Raw genomic sequence first — 18,669 nt, forward strand, 5'->3', positions numbered from 1 at the left:
GCCCCCGAAGTCAACAAAACCAGGCAGAGCTATGGAGTCAAATCCGCAGGCTTTTAAACAGACCTTTGCAAAACCTCTCCTTTGGGACATCAGCTGGCTCTGGCAAATACAACTCTCTTCACTCCACTTAAGATGGGGACAATTGGAAATAGGTAAGAAAAAAAAAAGGTAATAATGTGAAGCCCTGAAAAACAGCATCAGAAGGCAAGCTCATTCTTGGAAAAAATCCTCCACAGATTACCTGTTTTTCTTACAGTACATACAGATGCTCAATACAGGATTAATATTTTACAGTCATCATGTAAACATTTAGTCTTCTCACAGATCAGATCAATTTTGTTTAGTCTTAGTATTCGCATATGAGATCCATCCAAAGGAGATTTTTTTCTTGTTTGTCAAGAACTTGACAAGGCACTACAAAAAGTAACCAAAATACTGCAACAATGAGACTGCAGTAGTTAGTTATGTGGAACACCATTAAAACTACAGTGTGTTATTTAATTCGTACACTGTCTGACTTTCTATAGCTACATAAGGAAAGAAAAATGCTGCCATTTTAAAAACGGAGTTGCACAACCTTTTTCTAACTCTGAATACATCTGAAAAGTTTACAATTATCAGTACGTAAACTACCTTCCAAACAACAGTCAGAGCCTGACATGTAAACAGTTAACGACACCGAATTACGTAGTTAAGTTCATATTAGGATATGCAGGTTTGAGCATTGTTCAAGGCATAACATGGTCCCAAGGTGTAAGGTTTCTCTCAAAAATGAGAACGTAAAGTTAGTGCAGTGATACTGAAGCTATCTAAAGACTAAAGTCCCATATAAGAGAGACTTTACTGTTAGCTGTCATAGGAAAAATAAAATAACTAAGAAAAAATCATTTCAGGTGTCTGTTCTTTGTATTAGCCACTAGTCAGTAAAAAAAACCTCCAAAACTTCAGTAGTCACATTTCTGTCCTACAGAAAGCAACTGTGTACCTGCTTACGCGTACAGCATGTTACAATGGGAAGTTTCCAGCTCTTATTGTTGAAGAACTGTAAAGATAATTAATAGTAGTATCTTAATTAAATGATACAATAACAACTACTTAATTTTTATTATTTACATTTGGTTTTGGCATAATATTAGCTAGAACAGTGAAAGTGGCTTGTGCTATCCCACTCAGCTTATGCTTCAGTGATGACGATGTCTGGGTTTGTAACTGTGCAATGTGACATCTAAACTTTTATTTTTAAGACTTTAATTAAAAAATATATATATAGAAACATTTTATGGAGCTTACGTTTGGATAAAATTTTAATTGTTCTGTATTTTGAGTCTAAACAGTGATGTATTTTTTCTACCTTTTCTTATTACTGTATTCATTCTTTAATACACAGAGAGTAAATGTTTTTACAGGCAAGAGAAAAATTATGTCATAATTTCAATGTCAGGTGGATGCTCTGAAAAAACACTGGAGGATGAGAAACAGAAAAACACAAACTCATAAATGCAGCTAATTTTTACATATTATATAGTAATCCTCTTGCTCTCAAACAGACTCACTGAGTAGTTGAATTTTATGACAAAGCAGGGTAACAAAACCACTGAATCATACCAACATGTCTGAATTCAATTTTGGTTTTTTTATAATGTATGTGTTATTATTACTAGAAATCTTTCCAGGTAAAAGGAGATTCCCAGTGCAAGGAGGAATTTTCTCAGCATATATTTTCACACATGTAATTATCTATTACAGAAGAGGTAATTTCTCTTATGTACTGCTAGACCTAAGGCAGAACATAATACTTGATCATTATGCCAAACACCTACAAACCAGAGAACAAGCATGATTAAACATCCATAAGATGCAAGTCTGTTCCCATGAAAATAACACAACTATTCCCAAGACATATGAGTCTCACTTTCTGTCAGAAAATCTCACATTGATGGAGTTTCCAGGAGTCAAAAGTCCATGGGTTTTGGCATGAACTGGATCAGTCTTGGGAGAAATTTTGATCTCAAAATTCTGAAGCAACTGTGAAAATAAACAGGACAAGTGTTAGAAAAGCTGCAAAATTACAGCTGAAGATTAGACTTCGAAAAAGAGAACATAACAGACTGTCACAAACACAACTTCTGTTGCCAGTTCTATGGAATCTAAGTGCTGTGATTCCCACAGAGGAAGGAAATTGTTGTTGTCACAAGGTGAAGAGTATAGCTAAAAATCTTCCTCCTCTGATTGAGGGAGGACTGAACCAGTCCTTTCTGAAGAATTTCCACACCACAGTCTGAGCTATCCAAAAAACAAAGGTCTCTTTCAAACCTCATGAGCATCCTCTCTACGTGATTTCACCTCCTTTAATATACATTGATATGTGCCACTATAAAACAAAGCACCCCATCACAAACATTTCTCTTCCTGGGCAAAGGAAGCAAAACAAACATGAGACAGCAACTGTCCAGTGCCCCAGGTGAAGCAATCATAATTCAAGGAGTCAAGTATTAGAACCTCTCCTGAAGAGCATCACTATAATTCACGCACACAGGTTCTCTATACATTAAACTATTTCCATACACTTAATCAAACTGAATCAGTTGCAAACATAAATCACAGAAATTGTGGACTAAAACAAACTTCAAGACATTTATCTCACCAGTTTTGAAGCTGCCTCAGCTATCTCTTTAAATTTTCAAGAAAGAAAAAACACAGCATCCTCAACTTTTCCTAGTATTAAATCTGAAACCCTTTTTCCTATAAATGAAGCAATCTTCTCTTTTCCTTCTCCTAGTAAGCATGGTGAATAATGCATTATTTTCCTATACATAGCTACCTTATCAGTGTTAAATGTTTGATCAAATTTTCATCTCATTCTTCTCTTTTCCAAACCTCTCATTCTTGGTATTCTCCCAGTCTTCCAAATTTCCTCCAATCTGACTGTATGTCAGCTGTGTATCCCTGTCTAGCTGAGGCTTCGCCAGTGTTTGGTAAGACTGAGTAATGTAGCTGATCTTTCTGACACACAACACACCTGTTAACACTGTCAACACACCCAAGAATTACATTGCCTTGTCAGAATTAGCATAATTATTTTTTGTTGACTGATTTTTTATTATACCCCTCCATTCTTTTTCTACAGTACTATTACACAACCAGTTGGTCAGCAATTTGTATGTATGCATTTGATTTCTTCTTAAGAGCAGTAGCTTCCAACTGTCTTTAGTGAACAATTTCGTGTTTATTCTGGAACATTTCTCCATTTTTTCAGAATTCTATACTACCATCCTCCGATTTCAACTTAATTCGTGTCAGCTTGATACCATATGCAAACTCTAAAAGTATTCTCTAATCCATCACTGACACTTTTAATGAAAATACCAACCTAAGTCAAATGCAGAACAGACTCCTATAGAATTTTAATTAAGCATTTTTCCATCTCAACAGCGAATATTTGACAGCTACTGCCTCCAGCTATTACTCCTTTTTTCCAACCAAATGTGCACTCATTTTATAGGTACATGCACATGGAACAAACTTTTAATAAAGTTAATATTAATATTTAATTGTGGTAACAATGTATGGGACGTGAAAATACTTCCTGAAGTCAGAACACATATTTTATTTTATATCCACCACATCAGGTAAGTGATCAAGTCAAACAAAGAAATCAGACTGGTCTGACACAACTTCTCAATGATCAGCTGCGTGCTTCATGTGTTTCTATTTTTAAATCACTTATATATCATCGAGGTGCTTGTAAATAGGTTGTGTGCTACTCTGTTCTAGTTTCTTTCCAGAAAACAAAAGCAGGCTCTCTATTACTTCTTTGATCGCCCTTCTCAAAAAGATGCAAGTATGTTTGTTTCATCCAGCCCCTGAGAGCTATCTGAACTAACTCTGAGTTCCGAAAGACAGATGCTAATTGATCAGGGATTGCTCTAGGAGTTTACTTAAGGCAATTCTAAGCAAATCCAATCAAGCTTTCCTTTGAATGCATAAAATGGGTCTAAATATTTTTATCGTTAAGTGACTACAAATAGTTTACAAATCTTTGAGTTTTGATTGCACAATCTGACCCCAGTATTTGAGTTAAGGGTGTCTTGTGAATGGCAAAAAATGTAGCAGCTGTTGGGAAAGCTTTCTTTATGATATGAAGCAATGGAAAACAATATCGATCACTATGTACTAACTACTTATATAACGAAGTTATGTATATGCAAAATGATAAGAAAGTTACAAGAAAGAACAAGAAGGGACAGAAAACCACAGAACAGAAAAATTCTACTATCTGTCATAACACTGTGGTCAGTACAAGGAGATAAAAACTATTTTACACTTTTGGAAGTACTGAATTCCTCATAACAAAAATACTGAACCGAGGCAGGTAACCATTCTAATATATGTTAAGACAGACTTCCAAATGCTTAGAAAAACCTTTTGTACTACACCCGTACATTTCCTTACCAATCTTACCTTTAGCTTTACTTCATTTGTACTATAAAGACTTTTTTCTTCTCCAGCATAGTTTAACTAGTGTGCTACATTTCAAGCATAATTGTTTTCAATGTTTTAAGCCTCTCTGCAGGATGACTATTCTCGACAACACTCCAAACAAAGTTTTTGAGCGCTGTAAGATAATCCAGAAGCGGTACACATAGGAAAGAATCATACAAATATATTTTTCTTCTTGTAATGCTGTCACATATTTCTAACCTGAATCAGTGCAAGATGAATTTCCAGCTCTGCGATTCTTTTTCCTATACAACTTCGAATGCCATAACCAAAGGGGATGGAACCAAAATTGTCTACTCTGTCCAAATTATCTTTCCTCAGCCAGCGCTCAGGTCGGAATTCATTTGCCATGGAGAAATTTTCTTCGCTGTATGAAGTAGTATAATGACAGAGTGCCAGCTGCGTCTGAGGAAATAAACTGTATTTAGCTAACTGCAATATACATATCAAAATTAAAAAGCATTTGTAATTTCTGTGATACGAGTATCTTTGAGTAATTCTAGAAGAGCAAAGGATATATGGAAAATCAGATCCCTTTCTCAACTTGTCAGATGGAATAATCTTCAGATTCTTTTAAATTTAAATTTTGCTGAATATATTAGAGAAGATTGCAGTGGGGAAGGAGATTTCGAACAAAAGTCACAACTATAGGGAATTGTCTCAAAAAGATAGTATGGGAGAAAGGGAGAAGAAAGATACAATGGAAAAGGAAAAAATGGAGGATGGGAAGGAAAAAAAGCACAATATCTCAAGAAAAAAACCAGCAATAATTGATGTGATGATGTTTGCAAATATATCTGGAGCAGGGGAGATGTGTGTAGAATAATATTTAAATAAGTACATTAAGAATTAAGAACCCTGACTGTTTAAAAGCTACAGTGTTCTAACATGGAAGTGCTGTCATTTAAAACAGAGCCACACAGTTCTATCATGATCTCTGAGTAATCTCTGAATAGTATAAAAGAAAGATTCGTGATTTGAAACAGAAATTAATCCCTTTCTACAAAGGGAATTAACAGAAAAAGAAAACTCCAAGAATAATGAAATTAATGCTTTTTTAATCAAACTGTAACATTGCACAGAGATGTTATTAATAGACCCCGCCCTCAAGAATATTAAAAGCAAGTCGTGATGGTAAATTTGATTAGTGGGTGAGGACCCAGATCTGAAAAACCAAGAGCAACAGGTCAATTATAAAATCCATTTTTGTCATACAAATGGGTATTTCTGAAATACTCTCTTTTTAATGCTCTAACTTGGTGAAATCTTTTGAAATCGTTTAAATGTATGTATGTTGTAACAGATCACATTTCATGCACAAAAATTAAAACTATGTTCTCTGCAGAGGACTGCAACAGAACCTACCCCTTTAGGTATTAAGTATCCTCCAACAACCAAGTCTTTTTGGGTCACTCTTCCATTTCCTGGCAATACTGGATATAACCTAGAAAGAAATATTTATGAGAAGTTCAATAGTAATAACTTATACAACTTAAAAGGTTTAGATTCCAATTTGCAATCACAAGTATGCAATGTGCCTTCACAGCAAGAAGGTTTTTCAGAAGTACAGAACAACTTGGAGATTCAAAGACCTTGAATCCTGTGTGAGAAGACTTGAGATTAATACTTGAGAGAAGTTATTTATTATTAACTGGAAGCTGAGCTATTTGGTCTATATACTTATTTACTTTACACATGTACAACCATGCAATCAATTGGTCAAGCTGAAGAGGTTTTAGCACTACCAGGAGCTGAAAAAGCCTCGTTGATGCCTTCTCTAAAATCCTATTACACCCCTCACCTCACTGTGAACGTTTGGTATAAACATATGAAAAAAAGGCATGTCACATGCCTTCAATTTAAGTCAAGAAGCTTAAAATGATTGTAGTGGTACTGCAAAGCACCAGTGGGTGAGGGTGAGGTTGTTACAGTCCATCATACAGGCTAATACTGAAAAGGCAAAAAACAAGCTTCAATTACCTACCTTAACAGACACATCCCACACACGTGATACTACTTCTACCATACCCAAAAACATTAAACATTAAATAATCCATCATATTTTGTTTCTTAGGACACAATACTGGTACAATAAATAAAAGCAGAAGCAGCAAATAGCAGTAACAACTAAATGCAAACATTAGCATGGACTCAACATCCACTACAATTACATGGAATTAAATTTTTAAATTAATTATTGCAGTTGTCTGCTACTTACCTCAATGTTTCTTTCAGCACAGCTCTAATCAAAGGCAATTTTGGGACATCACGAGCAACAGGAACTTGGTCTTTCCCCAGCTTATTGACTATTTCCTCATAAACACGTTGTTGAACCTCAGGGTGCTTTGCCAACAAGTATGTTGCCCAGGACAACGTAAAAGAAGTCTAAGGAAGAAACCACAACCATCATCACCAAGTCTGACAAGATCAGATTAAACGTAATTTCAAGCCAAGAAAAACAATCAGTTTTCAACTATGTGTTTTATATATTCAAAGTTATAAAACAGACTGGCAGTGACTCACATCTGGACTCAATTAGAGTCTTCACCATCTCTGCCTTCATACCTTTTCCATCGAAAAATCCCCACATATCAGAACAATCCATGCTGTATTTTCACAGTGAAATATAAAAAGCAACAGAAAAACCAAATGCAAACAAAACTGCATAAGCAATACTCTAAACAGCGATGGATTAAGTTAATTGTTAGTTTTCAGTATGTGTTTCACCTTTCTTCCCAACAAAAACATTTCTCAGGAAAGAGGATAAAAGATTACTACAGAACATTACCAACCCCTTGTAGGCATATGGTGGTCTCCTCATAGCACCCACACATCAGAACTGGTATTATCACTGCTAAGATTATACCTTATCCTTTGGTAAGCAATGCTACACCACAACTAGCACTTCCTACCTCTTGAAAATTCCCAGTTGACTGAAATTCAGCATCCTACTGAAAGATTCCTTAAGGAAGCTCAAAGAGGAGCTTAAAGTGGCCCCAAAATGCTAGAATACAGACACACACGCCCTATAACGAATGATCGTAATAATCATCAAGGCTGTGTGAGGTACTGTGTGAAAAATCATTCAAAGGTATTTTGTACAAAGGAAGAAACTAAGAAATTAAGGAATTATTTATTTCAATTCCAAGTTTATGTGACCCAATATTTACCATTCATTTAACCATAAGCCCCTGTGTTTAAGCTACACTGGATTTCAGGGACTATCCCATTCAAATATTAGACAGACTAGGATATTTTGCTTCTGCTATCAGCTGCACCCAAGACAATCAGGCCAAGCAAACGGCATTACTTTAGCCTGTTTCCCTCACAACCATCACTCAAGACAGAAAGTTCACCATGAAAAATGTGTTGTCAGTGTTCCTGCACAAGTATGGCAGAGAAAGTGCCAAGGCACTCATTCTGTTCCTTGCATGTGTTGTTCTTAGCATCTTACAGCATTTAAGAAAGAAAAACTGTAACCTCTACACCGATATTATTGAATTATCTTTAAATGTATTTTTCCAACTTATGTAACAAAGACAACCAGTTTCACTTTCTATGCAGGATACAGTTTTATTTTCAGTTCTCACTCATTAGCACAGCAAAGTTTAGGGTTATAAACCACGTATGGGTAAAACCCCAACTTCTGGAAATCTCTTATTTTGGGCTTGCATTTAAAATCAATTTAGAATGCAAATCCATCATGAAATAACCTTTTATGTCTTGCCTTCAAACCGGGATATAATTCTAGAATTATCATTCTAGGAACCTTTCCTTTTTTCTTCTTGTAATTTTGAGTGGCTCTCCCTTGCTAAAATGCAACCCTCTTCTATTCCTCTCAGAGCTCAGAAGAGCTGGCAATTGTGCCAGCTGTATACAGAACTTCTCTGATATAAACCCTGCTTTTCTCCAGGTTTCCAGCTCCTTCACAACTTCTTAAAAATTAGCACAGTTCCAGGGACAGCAAAATGCTTTGTAGGCAAAACTGCTTTACAATTTTGTTGAAAGCATCTATAAACCTCTAAACCTCATTCAGTTTCTATAAAAAAAATGAGATCTGAAGTGACAGCAGTAGGGGAAAAAAGATTCTCTCAATTCCTGTCTTGTGCTTGGAAATGAGGAAATCAGAAGTACTGTCCTCTCACAGAAAGATTGCTGCCAGCTGAGAACAAACAGAAACTCTTGTTGGCAGGAACTTGAACATTGTCCTTTCAGCTTAATGAAAACTGTCACACACTAAAAATGGAAAATCAATGGTCTGAAAGATTAAAAACCGAATGGGATGAATAACTCTGCTTTACTAAGAACCAAACATCAAAACGCTCTCCAAACTCATAAGCCCTGGGGATATTTAATCAATGGAATAATCTTCAGCACATAAATAAGCTTTACATATGGTCCTTATTTTGAAATTCAAAAGTATTACTGTTGGGTTTTTTTTGTTTTCTTTTGTGGGTTGGTTTGGTTTTGTTGTCATCATTTTTGTTTTGTTTTCTTAGAAAACTTACAAACTTTCTTAACTTAAAAAAAAAAAAAAATCTGAATTCAATTATCCAGGGATGTTTTTTTACTTTAAGGCTACTTTACTTTCTTATTTGTTTTAATCTTTTCTGCTGTAAGACTATTAAACACAATCCTACACAGCACGTCATCAAATTCATGCAGATTTCTTTTAAAAAGATGTTCCATTACAACAATTTACAGTAGTACCGTTTATTGATATTCTAAATCACTCTGTACACACTGTATATCCAACACAGTAACTCTTTTATATTCTCTTATTCTTCTGATTGTCATGCTGCAGTCAATACTAAGCCACACTGGTTTCACATGACAGGAATGAGGAGAGTGCTAAGATACGTACATGACCTTAATGTTTCTTCAAATGCTCTAGATGACAAATCAGAAAGATAAGGAAAGAAGTCCACCTAAAACGTTTCACTGGGTGCTAACATATTTTATACGCTAGCCTCGTTAGGACTGAGCCCCACTGCCACAGCTCTTTGCCTCAGACTGGCCGTGTGCTGCCGGCACAAGCGTGGGCAGAGTAAACTTAAGCCTTACTCACATTAGTGCTGGCCTAACACCCGCTCCTAAAGGACTTCAGAGGAAACCAGGTATCTGATCCATCACGTGTCCCCCAGTTATTTAATTGGCCATACCTGAAAACTCTTATGTAGAATTTGGTAATGGGTTTATTGATCAGTTTTTCTTACTCTAACTTTTAGCGGCCTTTTCTATTGTTGTCTGCCTAAAGAGGCACAAATACCAACCTGATACTCAAACTAGTAAAAGAGAAGTATGAAATTCAAGCCAGCTGTAAAAACAATGGTTATTTTATCTGTTTAATAAACTGTGGAACTGACTCCCAAACGATGGGTTCCTGTAAACCACAGCTAGAGCAGAACTTCATTCCAGTGGAGAGTTTACAAAGTGCTTTAAGTATTTTCTATCACTTTAAAGATGTCATGGCCTAAGCGTGTCAGAAATTATGTCCTTATAAACACATACTCCCCCTGAAGAGAGCTGCGAATGGTGCGGGTTCACAAAAACAACTGCACACAAGAAAAATGATAACGAGCTTACTGTGTCCACTCCTGCCAGAAGCATTTCAGTCATATTGGCATAGATCTCTTCCAAAGTAAGTTCCTTACTCACTAGGAGGTACGTAAGTAGCCCACCATTCACTTCTCCTTGGTCCAGCTGAGACTGAATAGCCTTCAATTTGTTGTCAACGTGGATTTGACCTTTGAGATTCAAAAACATTGTTAAGTCTCCATTTTTATTTTTCCTCTGGTCCCATTCAGTAATGACATCTCTTACGCTGAACTACACAGCCAACAAAAACCTATTTTTGAATCAGTTTTCTCAGGGAACAGATAACAGTGGTGGTGGAGGTCCTTGGGTACTCATGGCAAGGCAAGACTGAGCTGGCAGGACCCTGGGTAGCTCACAGCATGAGTATGCTGGGCACAAAGAAAGGACACAAGAGACTGTAGTTTCTGACAAGAAGAGAAGGAAGCTCAAGGTCAAGTTTTTATGCCCAGCTGGCTCGTTTTCTGATGACTCTGCAAGAAGTGGTGAACTCTGCAGAGCACGCTACAAGATGTTAGCAGCAATCAGAAGGTCAAAGCCACAGAACTGAATGACACTGAAGACAAAGATGAGGAGCATCAGGTAATAACAAAAATTGACAAACTTCAGTGAATGACGTTGTGAGTAATCTCATTCACAGTCTCATTTCAACCTTAGTGACTACAAACAGCATCTTCAGTGAACCAAGGGCTTTCAAAAGAGGAAAACTCCCCAGGCAGTGACTGCCTCGTAGAATGAGATTCCAAAAACATAAATTAGAATCAGTATGTTCCTTTATGAAACCTACACACGTACAGTGATATTCACCATTTCATTCCTTTTTCACAAAGGGATTAAACAAAGAAACAGCATGAAGAGTTTCAAACAGAACATATTCCTCAAGAACAGTTTTTCAGATGCTGTTAGGATAAAGCTGAAGCCTGCTGTTGTTTTTAACCCACAAAAGGGAACAAGAGTATTTTATCAAGGGAAATAATTTAAAAGTGGCAGTGTAAAAAAGCACATATTTCACAGAACACCCAGCTGTACCAGCATTAAATGGATCCCCTAGTGCCTACTATAGGTACAGATCAAGACATTAAAAATTAGGCATATCAGGCATATTAAAAGTTAAAAAACTAAAGTACCACCTCAAGAAGAGGTACCTCAAGAAGACCTACAAAAACCTACCTAGAAAAACAGTGCTAATAAAACAAATTTTAAAATGCATGCAGCTTTCTAACATTATAAAAAAAAGTTCAGGGTTTTTTTAACACTCTAGAATATTAAAAAAAGATATATATATTGCAAAGACAAGTCCTTCTTCTTACTTACATGAAAGCTGTTTCCTAAAGCAGCCTGGAATGCTTTATTTACAAGCATATTGTAGTACAGCAGTGTACTTCTATGTCAACTTTAATGCTTGTATGTGTATATATAAATTTCACAGAGTTTAATTAATGTAGGGTCTAATTTTTAAACTTTCTATTCAGTTTTAGTGGTGATTATTTGTCAGAGTGCCTGACCGAAAATTTGCTGCAGTCAACAAAATTAGCCTCATTAAAATCTGAATGGTTTAAGATGAAGCCTTGGCAAAGAACTCAGACATGGAGTGAGGACTATGTACAGATGAAGATGGATAAAGAAACAGGAGTATAAATTAGGGGAATGCTGGAAGTGTAGTGGTAAAATTCTTTTTCAATAGAGATTTTTTAAAACTGTTCCCTTGTAATATGAAACTCACTTCTGCCACAATACTTTCTTACCATTTTAGAAGAGAAATGCAGCAAGTCCTGTTCAAACACACACAGAACCTGAGGAAATAAAGCTGAACTTTTCTACTACTAAATCTTACTAAATTTGAAGAGTCCATCCCAGGATCTGCAGAACTCTCTCCAGGGTTTTGGAATAAGTGGACGAAGCCATTTGGGAATAGCACCTGCATACATAGTGGTCTTAAACATACTAAACATCAACTCCAGAGCCTCAATATATTCAACAGTCTGCTGTGGGACGTTGTTTTCCAGGCAGCCCAACCGGCATTCGTACAGAATAGTTGCCACACCTGCACATACAAAATCAAAGCGTTTGCTGTACACTTTCATATACACATATTAATAATTTAAGGAATTAAAATGCTAGCACGATGGAACTACATTCCAAAAAAGTTTCATTATTATTACTGCAGTTGGGAGCACATGAAACAGAAACTTAAAAACATCACCCAAAAAAAAAAAATCCCAGCTAAACATTGTAGCAAGACAGCCGTTACTGTGTCAATAATGCTCAGCATGAGAAGACAGGCAGGAATTCCACCAGAAGCAGACCAGACCACCAGCATGTTTGCTGTGCTTTGCATTGCACCACAGATCCTGAGCCTGCCATCTTGGCCTCTCAACACAGAGGGACATGCAAGCCCAAAGATATTTCAGATAACCGGTGACAACGCAGACGTTTCTAGCGGTGGCTATGCCTTTCTTCGTCATCAGCTGGTAGCAAATGAACGACGAGTACGCATAAATGGATAAAGAGCCTGCATTCTAGACTGCTTTTACTGCACACAGTGAACTCCACGCGGCCCTGAAAAACAGCAATAGTGTGACACTGCTACAGTTACCAGTATTGACTGGCCTCTTGTTCCTGACTTGCTATAATGTTCTCAGATGTTTTTCTGTAGCGTTGCAGTGGTCCCTACTAAAAATGCCATTCTACCATTTCCCCCAAACCCCACTTCCCCAACAGTACTTTATAAACATTTTATTAAATTCTTCATCCTTCTCTTCTCAACTCTGGACCATTTCTTCCATTTATCAAGTTAGTTCTTACCCATCCATTAGTGTCCCTGCAATCTCTCAGCTCAGCTTTTCTAAACGTACCTAAATTATTAAATATTGGACAGAACTCAGCCAGAAACTACCTTACCAGAGTCAGCCAAAATGTTCTCTCAGTTTGGCAGCAAACTGTTTTTTAATTACTTCCTGAACACAGGTTTCTAGTTTCCTCCCAACTTGCAATATCTAGATCATATTACCCAGTTTATTTATGAAAATATCACATGGCAGAGTACAAAAAGCATTCCTATTATCGAAATAATCCTATTTAATGATTTTTCTAAAATCCAATGAGGCAATTAGGTAATTTAAAAAGGCATTTAGATAATTTCTCAAAGCTATTTACATCAAATCCAATGTTTTTAAATAAATTTTGTGCTTTTCAATTCATTAGTTCATAGTTTGCCCACATCTTTCCAGGAAATATTAGAATAACTGTTAACTAGATGATTGAGTAACTGGTCTATTAACACTCCAGTCTCTTCTTCCTCTGTTTTCCCTATTAAAGAGAGGTACAATACATAATGATGTTTCACCTTAACCTTGTCCTCCATCAAACTTCCCATAAATCCTCAAGTATATAAATATACATAGATAGATATTTTGAGAAACTTTTCCTTTTCTCTGTTCTTTGCTTTGTATTTCTCCTTTACTGACATAAATAATTTTTAAATCTATTTTCAGCCTTCTTCCTTCTCTGATTTTCCTCCCCGGGAAGATATTTTTCTATGCCTTTTATTTCTCTTGTGCATCTTTCAGCAACTGCTGGTTCTTATGCATTCTTTTGCTCTTCACATGGTCCTTTCAAAAAAATCTTAAACATCACTTGCCTGAAGAGTTGACAGTGTACGTTAATTAAATCTGTAATTCATATAGGAAATAAGCGTGTACCAGGCACAAGTTATAAATGAAAAGCTAAAAGTATGTGAAGAATTTAAACTAACCCATCCATTACAGTGAATCTGTAAGCTCAGAGCTGAAAATTCCATAAAATTGGTAACTCTTCGTTTAATGCCATTTTTAGACACCATTAATGTAGAAGACGCTCAGGTTAGTTTACCAAAGAGGCAGCCAGCCATTTCATACAGCATCTTCACCAGTGAGCAATTGGGAAGTTCTGGCAAATCTCCAATTATTCAGCTGCCTGCCAGCAAAGAGCACTGATGTTTTTAAAAGGCACAATATGTAACAAGATCTGGTTGTATGCAAAGGAATGCATGAAATATGAATCCCCATTAGATTTCTCTAAGAACACAGGCCGTGCCATACTAGCTTGGGCTGGAGTTCCATTTAGCGTTCCCTCATGAATGGTAGCCAGTGGCAGGTGATTTTAAGGCAAGCATAACAATCCCACACTCAGCAAGTGTCAGCAGGGGAAAGCAGCATCTTCTCCCACATTAAGCTACGAACAGAGTTTAGATACATCACACAGTGATTCCCCACCTGGAATTTGGCCAGCATGTTGTTTAATTAACATGTTTTAGAAGTCATGTTGTTAGAAGGTCAACATTATTCTTGAGAAATTAATACAGAAATACAAATGACAAACTGCTGAGGGCCTTGACTGAACATTTTTTCTATATATCAGCATTTCCACAGGAATTATCCCGCTTAGTAGAAGTCACCATCTCTTTGGATCTACAAAGGAGTTCTGCTATCTCCTGCACTGCGGAGGGCGACACCCGAATGCAGAGTATCACGCTTCCTTCTCCAGATTAACCACAGCAGGGCACTAGTCTTTTGGCAAAAACGCCTGACCATAAGCACACTGCTTTGCACCCATTTTCTTTACAGACATGATACAGCCTGGGCTTACCTTCCATCGAATACTTGAAGAAAAGGTTGTTAACATTGGTCACCGTTTCCCCATCATCCTCCTGACTTCTGAGGGTGTGGATTCTTTTGATTAAGTCTGTGATAACTTCATTGACTCCTTCAGAGTAAACAGCCACATCTTTGGGTTTCAGAATTTTTTGCCTCAATACACTTCTCATCTTTAGCCATTGTTCCCCCTCCCTAGAAGAAATTATCAATAATGTCTATACACAATTTTCCTTAACAATCACCACCTGGGTAAGAGCTCTGCAATGAAACTGCCTATGATTTTTCATGCCAAATGAAAATGATAAGGTATACTTTGCATTATGCTCCCACATTTTTCTTCTATATTTATTGCATGTCCTCATCACATTTCAGTGTTGCAACATAGCTGTACATGTATAAGTCAATGTCTGGTTTGAGTGAAAGAACTTGTCTGCACAGTGTTCTGAATCTGACAAGTGTCTCTGTATTAGTATTTGAGCAGGAGCTTATGCAAATGATCAACATTTTCTTATTAAAATTACTTCAAATAATTATTTGAATGGATAGTCTGCAAAATTGCTTTTACCTAGAATTGGTGGTTAACTACCAAAGAAAGGTATTGCTTTCAGATCTGAAAAAACGACTATTTGAGCTAGTACCACCAATTCCATTACTGATACATCATTTTCAGTTAGCCTAATTCTAAACGGAGTAACAGGAGAGCAGACCTAGCTATAGAGAAACAATTTAATTCTCCTTCAGCTGACCAATGTATGGAAATCTTCATACTGAAGACGAAAAATCTGAACTGTAGCATCTGAATGCTTCATGTGAGCAGAGGATTTGGGAACAGTGGTACTGGGGACATCTTTCAATTCCTTATGAAGACGGACAATTGTCTCCTATGCATTTATTTTAAATTGCTATGTATTTCTCATTAAATTTTTTCACCTGGAGCAATGCTGCTGCAAGGTACAGAAACTTACTGACCCACAAAAGAACTTAATCTTTTTAACAGACATTTGATTTAAGGTCCCATTTCACAAAAAAAAAGAAAAAGGAACTGTTAGCTTGACCCTGAACTTGAGAGCTGAAGATCTCAGTCTGCAGTGCAACACATAACGCCTTTCACCACCATGAAAGAAACAGACTGTCCATGACTCAGGAAATTAGTTTCCCTCTAAACAAACATCCTATGTCAGTGGGGACTGTGAGTAGTTCCCAGTGGCAATTAACCACACCCAAACGCACTGCCAGTTTACACAAGCTTTAAAGACAGATAAGTCTTCTAGACTCAGCCACATAAAAAACTATCTGCACAGGGATGCACTACAGTGTGAATTTACTGTAAAGTGAATGCTCTGCATTAACCTACTGTGAGGGCACCCTGGTGAACGACAAAGCTAAAGCCAACCTGAGCCAACAAGCCCACACAGCACACTGCAAGCGGGATACAAAATGCTAAATCTGAAGCAATAAACCCACACTTGCGCAGCACTGTGCCCAAGGTAGCCAGCCCTATTCCGCAATACTGCTTCCAGTCAGCTCAGACAACTTTAGCTGGTACACCTTCCCCAAGAATGTTTTTATGCAAGGTAGCTTCCTCCACATTCACACTACGATCCCTTTGAAAATTTCCATCACAACAGACAATTTACCATAAATTCCTACCTTCTTCCCCCCACTAGACACACAAACTTCCACACACAGAAACGCCTGAATTCCCAGATGACCTGTATGGTCCTTCAGAAAATCACTAAACTTTTACGAGAAAACAAACAAAATGAGGGAGTAACAACACTTACGCAGATATAAGTCCTGTGGCTCTGCCCCGTAAGTCTCTGTATTCCTGCCAGGATTCCATGTTAGCTCTTTGTGGTGCTCTACCTTCTGCTCGGAGGACTTGAGCAACCATATCTCGATCTGCAATGGACACAACAAACTGGGGACCAAAGTGAGACTTGAAGATCTTTCCATATTCCTGTGTGTGTTTTTGCTACAACATCACCAACAAAAAGAAACAGAAGTAAAGTATTACTCAGGAAAAATATCACAAAAGGAAACTGACAATTTGTCATACAGTGAATCAATCTATCACATCTAGAACTTGATCTCCAGCCTTCCAGTCAAGGCATGGTTTGAAACGTCAGGAGAAAGCACCTAAGCATTACTGTGAAATATTCCCAAGGAAAACAGAGAGGTCACACACCGTTCAGGACCTCTGACTGAAAAGACCAAAAGCTCCAAGGCACGCAGCACGAGTGAAACCAAATACTGAGGAGATGAAAGGACTTGCGGCACTTAAAAACACATCCCTTCAGATCAAACGGCTTAGAAAGAACGTCTGAAAAACGTGGAGGTAAATAGAGTGAAATTAACAGTATAATGCAAAGATATAATAATTTACTTCTAATGTCTTTGGAAAATAAAGACTTATTCTACCATTTTATTCTTGACAAAAAAATAGTTCTAAGCTTCTCACACCTAACCAAGGATGATGATGGCATAGCAGCCTAGTGAAAAACTGCATTTTGGGACAGATTCATCAGCAGTGAACTTCAGAAAGACATGTTAATTCTGCAAAAGGAAGGAAAAGCCGAGGTCTTATTCCTGTAGCGAGGTTTATTTAGTGGCTGATCCACAAGTTGTACGATTCAAGCTGGAGGCAAAAAACATGCAATTAAGAAAGAGGACTAGAAAACATTATGTATTAAAAAAGTTCTCCAGTAAGACTGTGCTATCACTGCCCCATGAAATCTGATTATTTCAAACAACTTTCATTCTGACATGATCATTAAATGAAACACCCAACTCCCACAGAGTCACTTGGAGCAGAGGTACATTGTCATTTAAGGAAGAAAAAAACTAAAACTGCAAAGGAGTTGTTAAAGAGAGATTATTAGGATTTGAGATTTAAGAAAGCTTCAAATTTTAAAGCCTTTATTTCAGGTTGAAGTAGCAAGACACATTAAACTGACCGAAGTTTAACTTTGACACATTACCTGCACCTAATCCAAAGACGTCTGCTTGCAGAGTTATGCTGGTTATAAATCAAAGATGTTTGATACAACCACACCAGGGGAAGTCTGGTGCCAAGATTAACTTTTGAGAAATACGTTTTTAGTCGGTCTTGGTTACAGAGATGGATTGTTTAATCGCCAACAATAAGTTTAAGACACACGAATCACTCTGCAGTATATCGTACCAAGTACTTCCAAAAAATGTAACTTTTTGCCTGGTTTCCAAATAAAACAAGAGTAGTGCAATTGATGTCTCTACCAGTCTCTTACTGGAACACAGTGGCCAATTTCAGTCAAGAATTAAGGGTCTCCTACAACTATATTCTTACCATTTTCGAAAAACAGCATCTGGATTCAAATGAGACACACGTATTAGTCACCCTGGTGAGGGAAATGCTACAGTAGGAACTCAACTGGTACCAGTTTTGCTTGGTCTGCTGCTAACCAAACACCACACGCAGACCAACTTACGAACAAGCGCTTGAAAACTCAAAGTATCTCTTGCCTTGGAGGTATTTTAGGGATACTGAATGTTGGAGAGAATTGAGAGCATGAATCTTTAATGGAAAGCATGACTTGGGAGGTAAGTGCTGCAAGGAGAAGGCGGTGGAGTGAAGGGGCTACAGGTCACCACCAGTCACAGAAAAACAGGTTCAACAGATTTTGCTATTTATGGAGCAGTTTGTTTTTTCCACTGATGGTGAGGTTGACGTGGGAGGATAAACTTCAACAGAAAATAGATCAAGTGTCAAGCCACCCAGTCAAGTAAATGAAATACTAGTTTTAAACCAGAAACAGACAAGGACAAGGTATTTGGACATCTTCTGGTTTCAACAGAATGATGCTCAGTGTATCAACTTCATGTTTAAAGAAATGCCTGGCATTTCTCTGCCATATTTTCTGTCACAACATAGGTTGTCTTACCCGTGTTCCAAACCTTA

General features: G+C 37.2%; 1 protein-coding gene across 1 annotated transcript; it reads right to left on the minus strand.

The window, feature by feature from the left end:
* Positions 1-1,908: 1,908 nt before the first annotated feature.
* Positions 1,909-16,753, minus strand: LOC104503200 (cytochrome P450 27C1). The gene is made up of 8 exons (XM_010150316.1): positions 16,514-16,753; positions 14,722-14,921; positions 11,930-12,139; positions 10,087-10,247; positions 6,719-6,885; positions 5,866-5,944; positions 4,702-4,905; positions 1,909-2,025 (listed from the first exon to the last, which is right to left on the minus strand). The coding sequence occupies exons 1-8, from the start codon at positions 16,621-16,623 to the stop codon at positions 1,909-1,911; spliced, it is 1,248 nt and encodes a 415-aa protein (XP_010148618.1). The 5' UTR covers positions 16,624-16,753.
* Positions 16,754-18,669: the final 1,916 nt, after the last annotated feature.

Source organism: Eurypyga helias, unplaced genomic scaffold (assembly GCF_000690775.1).
Source record: "Eurypyga helias isolate BGI_N326 unplaced genomic scaffold, ASM69077v1 scaffold28594, whole genome shotgun sequence".
NCBI lineage: Eukaryota > Metazoa > Chordata > Aves > Eurypygiformes > Eurypygidae > Eurypyga > Eurypyga helias.